Source organism: Drosophila teissieri, chromosome 2L (assembly GCF_016746235.2).
Source record: "Drosophila teissieri strain GT53w chromosome 2L, Prin_Dtei_1.1, whole genome shotgun sequence".
In the NCBI taxonomy this organism is placed as follows: Eukaryota; Metazoa; Arthropoda; class Insecta; order Diptera; family Drosophilidae; genus Drosophila; species Drosophila teissieri.
In genome coordinates, this window is record NC_053029.1 from 23,435,771 (window position 1) to 23,447,765 (window position 11,995).

An 11,995-nucleotide genomic window follows, 5' to 3' on the forward strand; every position below is an offset into this window, starting at 1 on the left:
CATGCTTTTCCCGCATAGTTCTTTATATCGAACGGACCGGCGTAATCCATGCCAGTATACGTGAATGGTCGGGAGAACGATGCTCCTTCTTTGGGCAGGACACCCATCAGTTGGCTTTGCAACCGCTTCTTGTGAATCACACATAACTTACACGAATTTACTACTGCTTTCATCAGGTTCTTAATTCTCGGAATCCAGTATTTCGACCGGATGAGGCGCACCATTAACTGGTTACCACCATGGAGAGTTATGCGATGTGTGAAATTCGCAAGGAGGCGTGAAAGCAGGCAGTTATACGGAAGAATCACTGGATGCCGTTCATTGTGTTGAAGGCTTTCGGAAGCCGCCACACGGCCGCACGCCCTGATCAGTCCTTGCGGATCTAAAAAAGGGTTCATGCTTAGGATGGAACTGGAACTTGGCACTGGACGCTTTTCACTTAGGCAGTGATATTCCACAGGGAATTCTCTGCGCTGAGTGTTCGAAATAAGGATCCGCTCGGCGGCGGCGATTTCAGTGGGCAGCAAATGCACATCAAATGGAGATGTCTGCTTCCTGCACCGCTGTATGAAGCGATGAACATAAGCGAGGACCCGTAGTGCTTTCTCAAGCTTAAAAAACGTTCCAACAACTCTTTAGAAGGAGCATTTGCGAGATGGACTTTCAGAGCACGCTTCTCCAGATCGGTCACCGGAGCGTTGTCGACCTGAGTTGGCCATTGGTTGCGTGGATTTTGCAACCAAGTCGGTCCGTGCCACCATAACTGGCTATCGGCTAGATCTTGGAGGGAAACTCCTCTACTTGCCAGGTCTGCTGGATTATGCTCAGATTGAACATGAGAACAATTCTCTGTTTTTGTGGCCTGGGCGATCTTCGTCACCCTATTGGCTACAAATGTGGTCCACTGGCACGCTGGCTTGCTTAACCATGCAAGCACTATTGTGGAGTCCGTCTAGCAGTAAAGTTCGGAGTTGATCGTAGGCATCTGCGGAATGATAGCTGCAGCCATTTCGGAAAGCAATAAAGCTCCGCACAGCTCCAGTCTTGGGAGCGAAACCGTTTTGACTGGTGCTACCCGGGTTTTCGCGGTTAGGAGTTGCACCATTCTGGCGGAACGAAGAAGAATTCGGAAGTTGCCTTCCAGCGAATACCGAGGGTTTTGGCAGTGCTTTCTTCATCGATCTCGAGAAAATCAGTATTTAAGAGATGGTCGCTCTGAATGACCGCTAAAACTTCCTTTTCGTTGGAGGTCCATATCCTCAATGGAAATCCGGCAGAATTCAGAGCGTCTTGGAGCTCTTGCACCATGAGCTGAGCTTCTTCCGTGGAGTCCGCTCCGGCTAGATATTGCTAGCTTTTGGGTGGTTGAGTTCTACGTCTGCTGCTAGCTGCTGCAGTACTCAAATGCCAGGAAACGCCAGGAAAGGCGCGTAATTGACTCCAAAGGTTTCAATTCGAAATCTTGTTGGAATGGAGTATGCTTCGGATCTACCCAGATCTGCCGATACATTTTTTCGACATCGGCGCTAAACACGTATCAGAAATAGCGCCACTTCAGAATTTGAATGGTTAAGTCGGACTGTAAGACAGGGCCAGCATGAAGGATATCATTTAAACTTGTACCATTCGATGAAGGGCTGGAGGCATTGAATACTACTACAGTACTTAAGACGGCGTCATGTGGCAGATAATAGGCGTTGCAATCATGGGTAGGAAGAACTTGTCGCATGTGCTTTAAGTCGAGATATTCCTGGATCACCGAATCGTATTTCGCTTTTAAGGCCTCATCTCTTTTTAGACGCTGCTCATTTCTTAAGAACTGAGCCAACGCGAAAGACCTGGAATGCCCTAGCCCGGAACCGATATGTTCTGGGTCGCGAAAAGACAGGGTAACAACATATTTGCCGCACTCGTCTCTCGTGGTCGTTTGAAGGAAATTCTTCTCGCACATTGAATCGTTTTCTTTTACCAACTTTATTGGTATATTCTCCACCTCCCAAAATTTTGTGAGTAGTTTGTCCAGTGAATTATCGTACGCGTGGCAGATCTGCATCGAAAAGGAGGAAATTCTGCTTTGTGCTGAGGGTGACACTGGCCCAGTTAATACCCAGCCGAAAATGGTGTCTTGCCCCAAGAGAGCCACAGATGTTGGTTTTTGCTCCACTCAGAAGCACCGAAGGCAGAATGTCGGCTCCGATAAGGACATCTATTTGTGCGCTCTCATAGAATTTTGGATCCGCTAGTTGAAAATCGGGAAGATCCCGAAGGAAATTTTGCGGATTTGGGTAGGAAGGCAGATTTCCGTCTAGTTGAGGGAGGACATAGGCCGTCGTCTCCAACTGCAACGCGGGCCTATTCGGAGATCGGATGGTGAAACTGCAGAGATTCGTGGACTGAGCTGCTACTGTTTGATTTAAGCCTGAGACTTGGGCTTGAACCACCTGGATTGGCAATCTAATTAGATTGAACAGTCGCTCGGTTATAAATGTTGCCTCTGATCGAAAGTCGATCAGGGCGCGTGCCTTAAAGTTAGTGCCAAGATGGGAAATATTGATCACGGCTGTGCCAAGAAGGATAGCTCTTGAGCCAGTGGCGAAATAATTTTAAACACCGGCTTGCTCATTAGGAACGAAATTGGCTTGATTAGCAGAAATTGGCCTTGCAGGATTTGAAGGACTTGAATTGCTGAAAAAGGGGTTGTTTCGGTGCAACAATGTGTGATGCCGGCCACGGCAAGTAAAACAGTTGTGCGTGCTTTTGCACTCACGAAGCTGATGTCCCTTTGCAAAGCAGTTTAAGCATAACTGCCTCCGTTTAATGTAGGCTGACCGGTCATCAACCGACATTTGGAGAAAACGCGAACATACACGGACAGGATGGTTCTCCTTGTTGCACAAGTCGCAACTTTTGGATTTTGGAGACACTTTCGTCTCGTAGGAACTTAATTTTTTAGAGAACCCACTTGAATTCATCGCTTTGGAGTGCGACTGAATTGGTACGGGCGGTCTCACATCATCGATGGCCTCTAGGGTTCGATGGCGTTCTGTGAGGAAGGTGTTCAGCTCTACCCATGTCGGGATGTCGGCTTTCTTATGGAGCGACTACTCCGATAAGGAGAGAGTTATCTTCGGGAGCTTGGATGAACACAGATATACCAGCAGGTATGGACTGCTGGGATGGACGGCTGGGATGGACTGAGACGTGCCCTGTTCGATTTTATCAATGAGCTGGGCAACACACCTTTCATAGACTGAATAGCAATAACTGTATTTAGCCCAGAGAATAGGCATGTTGCCTGCTGCCGCTTCGCCTGCTGACACAAGGCATTCGGAGCAGATGTCGAATTCCTTTTCAATCTTGTCCCATAGGATTCGGACTTGGTCGCGACGGACGGAAAGCATCGTGACGTTTGGAGCTGCAGATTCCGGAGTGTTGACCTCAAATTCGCTTAAGCGGGTCAGAAACCGAAATGAATTTGGCCAGCGCTAGATCGGAAGCAGCCATATTTTTAGCTGTGCGCTGTAGTGTGGCTTTGGATGGAGTAGCACAGTCGTCGGAAATCTGCGCAGGCGTCTTCGGCCCTTCTGGTGAATAAATAGAACTAGGTTTGTCAACGGACAATTTCTTCTTATCGTCCCTGATGGGCATAATCGAAGAAATGCGAAATGGAAAGGAAGCGGTTTTGTGTACAGATTATCGTTAGACTGAACTTAATAAGTTTAAGATTGCTGCCGTAAACGGTAAAAAAGTAACAGGTGTGAAAGTGGTGTAAAATTTACTAAGTGGGAACGCCGTTTTTTGGACTAATTGGACAGCTGACTTGGTGTGAACCGCGAATTGTATAAATGATCGGTGATTTATGGTAATCAGGTCCACCTGATTTACGGTTGGAACACAGAATATGGAACACAGTCGAAAAAATGTTTATTAGAACGTAGTAAAAAAATTTTATATTTTCTTTACAACTGGAAACGAAGAAATTTGGAATTGCAATCTTTTCTCCGCGTTGTAAGTTCTTTTAAAAACAAACACAAATTAATATCCATGCAATACAGGAAAAAATATTTATCGTGTGAACGACTTATATATGGTGGACGTCTATTTATTTTTTAAATTTTGGTTTACAAAAAAAATTTGTTTTTGGATGAAAAAATTATTCTGGTTCTTGTAGTTGTTATGAAAATTTAAAAATAATTAAATAAATATTGAAAAATTTATTTGTTAAAAAAGAAAAACCGCTTTTGATTTATTGCTTGGAAATTTATTTGGAAATTTATTTATCTTGGATTTTATGGATAGAAAATGAACGCCTTTTCCGCGTCGGCACTTGAGAAAAATTGCATTTGTTGCTTTGGACTTGCCGACGGGAAACAATTTACACTTTGGTGTATGTGTATAAGGAATGCAGATAATATGTAATATATGTTGATTTAATATATAATATATGTTGATATAATATATAATATATGTTGATGTAATATGGAATATATGTTGATGTAATATGGAATATATGTTGCTGTAGTATGGAATATATGTTGATGTAATATGGAACTGGCGCGTAAATGTTTAATTTATATTTTATTTGGAATGGCCAGAGGGTATGTGTTGTTTGTTTTGTTATTGTATTCTTCGATAGCACATTGTATTAAGTGGACTGCGGAGTTTAAGCATAAATGTGTTGCGAAAAGAATTTGGCTTGCGTTGGACACAGTGAAATGAGAACAGAATGGTTGACACTTTTGCTCTGCCAACTTAGAAATTTTCACTGAACTTGGCACAAATTATTTTCACATTTGGGATTTTGCACTTTTTGGACTGGATGAATATGTAAATATATTCGGAAATTTGGACTTAGAAATTTTCACAAATGAGGGTGAAAGGGAACGGTGGGTAATATGGTCGCGCTTGTTGGAATGAATAAGTACTTTTTCTTTAATTGCCTTTTGTCGGAGAAATCCATTAGATTTGACAATAAATCTTATAGCAAATTGAACGAAATTGGATTTTCGAACCTTTTGCTGCAGACCAGCAATTAAAGGGAAAGGAAATTTCGTACTTATATTGGAATTTGTTCGCTGGTGGAAAATCCAGGTTATCCGGCTCGAAGGACCTAAATGTTGGCCTGGAATTTTCTGGTATGCTGAAATATAAAAACACTTGAACAGGCGAACACTTGACTTTTTAATTATTGCACGGGCGCGACCGGCGAATTCGGCGAATACAAGTGAGAAACTAAAACTTATTCTACTTAGCTAAGCTCTCCCGAGCGCAGCGGAGACTCCAAACTAAGCTGCCACGGGAAGAGTAGATTTGGAGATTCTGTGGTAAAGAGAGAGAGAGAGCGAAGAGCGGGTGACAGTCCTCGCCCCGTAACTTGGACATAAGGCATTTTCAGCCTCTAACAAGGCACAGCCGTTTAACACTTCTGTTGTTGCCACAGTTCGCAGAAGCGATGATAAGCCGGTATATTCCACATTATACCCGCACCCCATGGGTGTATCTGAGTTTGTTAAGCGAGAAATCGCAGACTTACTGCAGAAAGGCATTATTAGATCCTCAAGGTCACCGTACAACAATCCAACATGGGTTGTGGACAAAAAAGGCCATGATGAGCTGAGGAACAAAAATATGCGTTTGGTTATAGACTTTAGGAAGCTTAAGGAAAAAAACCATCGCTGATAAGTACCCAATGCCAAACATCCCCATGATACTGGCAAACTTAGGAAAAACCAAGTACTTTACAACGTTAGATTTGAAGTTCATCTACCACCAGATATACTTGGTCGAGCATGACCGTGAGAAGACCTCTTTTTCGGTTAACGGTGGAAAGTATGAATTTTGTCGATTACCGGTCGGGTTGAAGAATGCGGGAAGCATCTTCCAAAGAGCGTTCGACGACGTCTTACGGGAATAAATTGGCAAATCGTGCTTTGTTTATGTAGATGACGTCAGTATTTTTTCTAAAAATGAAGACGACCATGTTAGGCATATAGATTGGTTTTTAAAAGCCTGTGCGATGCCAACATGAAGGTATCCAACGAGAAGACGCACTTTTTTAAGCAAAGCGTTGAATATCTGGGATTTATTGTAACCAATGGAGGTGCAAAAACCGACCCAAAAAAAGTAAAGGCCATAAAGGAATACCCAGAGCCTATAAATTTGTATGAGCTAAGGTTATTTTTGGGTCATCGGTTATTCTCTGACTTTGCGGCGATCGCGAGGCCTTTCACAAGCTTGTAGAAAGGAGAAAACGGCTCTATCAGCCGGCACATGACCAAGAAAACTCCAATTGAGTTCGGTGATTTGCAGAGAGATGCCGAAATCCGAAGATAAAAAGGTGGAAAGCGTATATTGATGATCATATCGCAATAATCCACTACAAACCGGGTGAAGAAAACCATTTGGCTGACGCTCTTTCCAGGCAGAACATTAATGCCCTACAAAATGAACCTCAGTCAGACGCTGCGACTATTCACAGCGAACTGTCACTGTCACCAACCAGTAAACTGCTCTAGAAATCAAATTGTCAGCAAGCTGCATAGCTTGTCAAACGGTCAAGTGGAACGATTCCACAGCACCTTGACAGAAATAGCCAGGTGTCTTAAGTTAGATGGTCGCTGTTTGGGCATTAAAGACAGGTTGATAAAGGCCCAGCAAAACAACATTGAAAGATGCAAGCCAGCTAGGCAAAACCGTGTGTTTGAGGTAGGAGGTAAAGGGTTAGGAAACAAACTAACTCCATTGTGCACAGAACAAAAAGTGCAGGCAGACCTGGGAACGTCTGTTTTTATTAAGGGGAGGGTGGTCCATAAGGACAACCTCAAATAAGATTCCCACTTTTAATCTGCTAATACCATATTCCTTAATAGTAAGCCAGATTTAAGTAAATACGCCGGGGTCTCATTCTACGTTTGGATTGCGGGTTCGCCTTCATAACGCTCATTACCCTGGCAGTGGCAAGTGCACGGATTACCGACTTTTCTCACGGCAAATACATTCCCGCCATAGATGGAGATGTACTGGTGTTTGAACATCGTGACTGCCTAAGGCACTCGAGCAACCTATCTGAATTTATTAGCATGGAAGATGAGACAGAAAAATGGTCCGAATCTTTTCCACAGTCGCATATGCGCAAATTATTAGATGTTGATACAGATCATCTTAGAAACTTGTTGTCCGTTCTAAAAGTACACCACCGAATTGCGAGAAGTTTAGACTTCTTGGGTACAGCTCTTAAGGTAGTTGCGGAAACTCCTGACTCCTCAGATTTCCTAAAAATCAGAATGACAGAAGCTCAGCTAGTGGACTCAAACTCCAGGCAGATCAACATAAACTCCGATACTCAAAAACAGATAAACAAGCTAAGCGACTCCATTAAAAAAATTATTAAAGCCCGAAATAACCCCGCATCTGTACGAGGCACTACTAGCGAGGAATAGAATGCTGACAACAGAGATACAACATTTAATTCTCACTGTAACATTGGCTAAAGCTAACATAGTAAATCCCACTATCCTTGATCATGCCGATCTGAAATCACTAATTGAACAAGACACCCCAATAGTTAGTTTAGGGTTCTTCAGTCCGATAACATTATCCATATACTAATAGCCTATCCTAGAGTCAAGGTCAGATGTAAAAAAGTCCTCGTGTATCCGGTATCACATTATCAGTAATCCTACGACTCGACGAAGACACTTTGGCAGAATGTGATGAAGACACCTTTTCGGTCACCAACACCTTCTGCGAGCGATCTCGACGCGAAACCTGCGCCCGCTCGCTCCACGCGGGAAACACAGCCCAGTGCCATACTCAATCCAGCCACCTGAGGGCAGTAATGCCTATAGATGACGGCATCGTTATCATTAACGAGGCAACAGCCCGCGTCAGCACGGATGGCGGCCCAGAGGTGCTCGTCAAAGGAACGCATCTGGTAACCTTCGAACGATCAGCTACCATCAACGGAACGGAGTTCGTAAATTTCCGAAAAACAATAGACAAGCAGCTTGGCGTAGGAAGATCACCACTACTGAACATCGTCGCCCACGACCCGGTACTGAGCATGCCCTTGCTACACCGCATGAGCAACGACAACTTGCGCTTTATCCAAGGGTTCAAGGACGAGGTGGACGCAGCGGGTTCCCCTAAACTTTGGTTCGCGGCTGGAGTAATCCTGAACGTTGGTCTGATTGGTTCACTCATCCTTTTTCTGGTATTAAGGAGAAAGCGAGTCTCCGTCGAAATACAACAAACCATCGATAAGCTTAATATAACCGAGGACGGTCATAATCTGAGGGGGGGAGTAGTTAACAGCTAATAGAGCGCTCAATATATTTCAGTCAGCAGCCACATAGTTTACGTTTATATTGCCCTAGCAACTAAGTAGCTTCATACAAATAATGCTGATGCGCCCCAACTGAGTTCAGCGCTCCGCGCTAAGAACGGTCAGCAGCGGCAACCGGACACCCAGTATCCGGGGTACCGAATTGCGCTGCATAAATGCTGAGTCGGCTTGCCGACCATGGGTTTATGGCGTGATGTATTGGAGCTAGGTAAATTCATATTTTCTCGATTCTTTGTATTCAGTTTTAAGCTGGCACTTTAACAATAAATAACAGCTACTCCGGCACTTGGCCGTAAAATACCATTTCTTTATATTGAACATTCGCGCTAAGCCATAAGGCCAACGATCGACCAAGGGGGCAAAGTCACGCCCTCCATCCTAATCTCCGTAAGAAGTCACCACTCTCTGGCTTAACAGCCATACACCGAGGACTCTGGAAGAAGAACCACCAGCGTCTGGAGTCGCAGAAGACACATGTCCGGGAGGAAAAAGCTAATTTATATATATATATTTTTGTAATAATGGTAACCGAAGGTATACAAGATATTTTATTGTTAGCCTCTTCCATGCAAGGCAATTCATTGATCGACATTAAATGTTTAATGTTTAATATAGGCATAGCCATATATCATCAGAGCGACGTTTGTAGTCGTGAATAGCCAACAATTTTTTTTGACGTGTGCACCCGGTGGTGAATTCGATACTCACCGCTAAAACAATTGTTGTCGACTTCTGGGAGGAGTTAAAACTCCGCACAAATGCAAATGAAGATTGCATGAGGAGGGCCTGCCGTAGCCAGTTACGCAACAAGTCAACGCGTAGTAACGGCAGTGTGAAGCCTTGGAGTTGTAGAATGAGAGTTTGGAGATACATAACCGGTAGAAAGAGAGTTTGGAGAGACTGAACCGGTAGAAAGAGAGTTTGAAGAAACAGAACCGGTAGAAAGAGAGTTTGGAAAACAGACGGTTTGAAGGAGAGAACATGACGGCAAGACAACAGTAGGCGTCGTCGTGCCAGGGTAAGGAGAATAACGGTATCCGCAGAACTTTGGACCAGACCAAGCTGGACTTTGGACCGGGACAACGGTAAAAACGGCCTTTGGGTCCGGAGACTGAAGACAAGAGGGATAAACCGTTAAAGGAGGCCTATATAAGCGGGCCAAGCGCTGAAAGCTGAACAGTCAAGGAGAACGAGTATACGAGTCAACAACGTGAAAAACGAAGTCAGCAAGGGACCTACAGCCGTGAAAGTCCGCTAGGAACAAGATCGCTACTTCGAGACGTTCGGGAAATGGAAAGTCTCCGAATGGAGACACAGGTAGCTGAGGTCCAATACGACGAAGCACGATTAGTCCTGTGTCATTCTGCATGCGGGGCCAAACTGAAGATGGACCCGAAGAGGCGGCAGGACTTGTGGTGAAGACCCGGTCGACTGTGTCGGAGACTACGTACGTGAACCTGGCGATTGCCAGGTGTGTCCATGCGAACCGAGCAGGCGTGGTACCGGGGCCACCAGTCGGAGCAGACGTGGGGTTGGCGTGTTGTTGTTCCACCAGGCGTTTGCCTTGGGGATCGCAGTCGGTAGCTGTCGTGAGTCCGCATACGACGACAATCCTCAGCCCAAGTGACGGGCACACAGCGACACGGTCCGCACCACTTGGGACGACGAGAACGGCGAGACAGCAGAGACAGCCGCGACAGCCGCTAGCCGACCACCCCGGTCCGTCCGCACCAGCTGAAACTGAGTAATGTATCGGATAGTAACTATTTATTTATTTGGCGATCGTCAATTGACGAGGTAAGTAATTACTTATCGCCACTTCTTTTGTTCCGAACCCGAAAGGTTTTTTTGGTGACATGATATTTTTTTCTGATGGGTATGTTCGTTTGAACTACATCATAGTTTGAAAGCGGCTCATATTTTAAATTGGTCATTTCAAGTGGTATTTAATAATTGAAGAAAAATGTTTGGAGCAGTTGAGATAGTGTTTACTACATAGATACCTTCTTGAATTTCTTGGTTTTTTATCAATATATTTTCATCTGTAACCGGTGTTATGTTAATTTTTCAGATAACTTGAGATCATCGGGCTGGTAGTAATACTATGTTATTACCAGAATTAAATGTCATGGGGACATGAATCGAATAATTTAGGTTATTTGGCCTGGTTGTTAGTCAATATTCTGTAGGATTGCATTCTATTTGGCAATTAAATTTGTTTATAAAGTCCATGTCTATTCCATCACACGGTATTACTAGACACGGTCTGCATCTAAGGGTTGTTGGCCGTTTTCCGAATTATTCTGGGCTAATCTAATATTATTGTTGTTATTTGTTTCGCCTCTGTTAAAATGTTGTCCGTAAAAATTTCCTTGGTAGTTTCCTCGACCTCTCCTGGAGTTTTGGAAACTTCATCGGTTTCGGTGTTAATTGTTATTGCGGTTGTAATTATTACCATGATTATTTAAATTATAATTATTATTTGTTAGCAACTACGACCTCGGTAATTTCCTCTGAAACTATTTCCTCTGTTGGCAGCTCTGATCATATACAGCACCGTGTTTGCATTGTCTGTCATTTTAGTGCTGCAATGTATATACCTTGTGACGGTATGGTTGAACTTACTTCTCTTATATATGCCCTTTGGGAGCTTGCCAAATCTTCAGCATGATTTTTATATGGTCTACGCCCTGTTCTGTAATTTCTTCTTAAATTAAATCTGGTATGGTTATTACCGCCGGTATAATCAAATCGTGCACACATTTTATTTTTATTTCTTTATGTGGATCTTTTATAGAATCAGGAGTTCTGTCTTCATCATCCGATTCTATTGATACCGTAGTACTTAGTATGCTCGGTACTGTTAGGTTGGGCTTGCGTTATCTAGATTCTCTCGGAACATATTTAAAAATGTTGATACTTGAGACAAATGATTCTTAACGAGCCTTTTCTGTTATTATTATTATTATTTTGTGCTCCCTAGATAAATATTATTCTCCGTGGTTTCTTTGATACTCACATAGGGTAATGTAGAAAGAACTACTGCTTTTTCTGTTTTCGAGCAATGGTATAGAGGGCTTACTGGTAATTCTAAATTGTCGATATAACCATACTCAAATTCCTTCACGCTTATAAACGTGTGAAATTGGCTCAATTCTTTTAAAGGTCGCAGTATGAATAGGGAGTCCCTTTCTATTGTTAAATCAATTGCATTTGAAAGGAATCTTTCTACGATAGTTTATGGTGCCTTTATTCGATGTGTTTTTCTTTCCTCTTTTTTTTTTAAATTGTTTCTAAATTATCAGCCTTACTGCCGTAGTTTTTAATAGGCATTTGTTATGTAATTTGTATGCCTTTATAAATGTATTGGTAATTAACAATATACAAATTCCTTGCAGCAGGAAGGTAATTAGATTTAAATAAGTAGTTTCTACTTCCACTTTATTTATGACATGAGCAGTGGAATTTGTGTCTATTAATCCCATTTTGGATGCTTTTGATCTTTCTGTAACAATATTTAAATGATAATTGTCTACAATGTTTATTTTACTTTTTTTATTATCTCTCATTTGATTTGGGATTTTAATTTGTATAATTTTGTTTTTCAGCTTCTGTTTTATACCCGTTACTCGTAGAGTAAAAGGGTATACT

At 43.0% G+C, this 11,995-nt stretch overlaps 1 protein-coding gene across 2 annotated transcripts; it reads right to left on the reverse strand.

Moving 5' to 3' along the window:
• Positions 1-8,935: 8,935 nt before the first annotated feature.
• Positions 8,936-10,975, reverse strand: LOC122626087. Of its 2 annotated transcripts, XM_043806212.1 has the most exons (3): positions 10,800-10,975; positions 10,154-10,738; positions 8,936-10,084 (listed from the first exon to the last, which is right to left on the reverse strand). In XM_043806212.1, exons 2-3 carry the CDS (start codon positions 10,200-10,202, stop codon positions 9,525-9,527), a joined length of 609 nt encoding a protein of 202 aa, XP_043662147.1. In that variant the 5' UTR covers positions 10,203-10,738; positions 10,800-10,975; the 3' UTR covers positions 8,936-9,524. The 2 variants fall into 2 exon arrangements, with proteins under 2 accessions (XP_043662147.1, XP_043662146.1); XM_043806211.1 differs by having other exon boundaries at positions 10,154-10,975.
• Between the last annotated feature and the right edge of the window lie 1,020 nt (positions 10,976-11,995).

Coding starts and splice junctions, on each gene's coding strand:
- LOC122626087 (XM_043806212.1), bottom strand. CDS start 10,202: ATGTCACCAAAAAAACCTTTCGGGTTCGGAACAAAAGAAGTGGCGATA. Junction 10,085..10,153: donor AACAAAAGAAGTGGCGATAA/GTAATTACTTAC, acceptor TACATTACTCAG/TTTCAGCTGGTGCGGACGGA.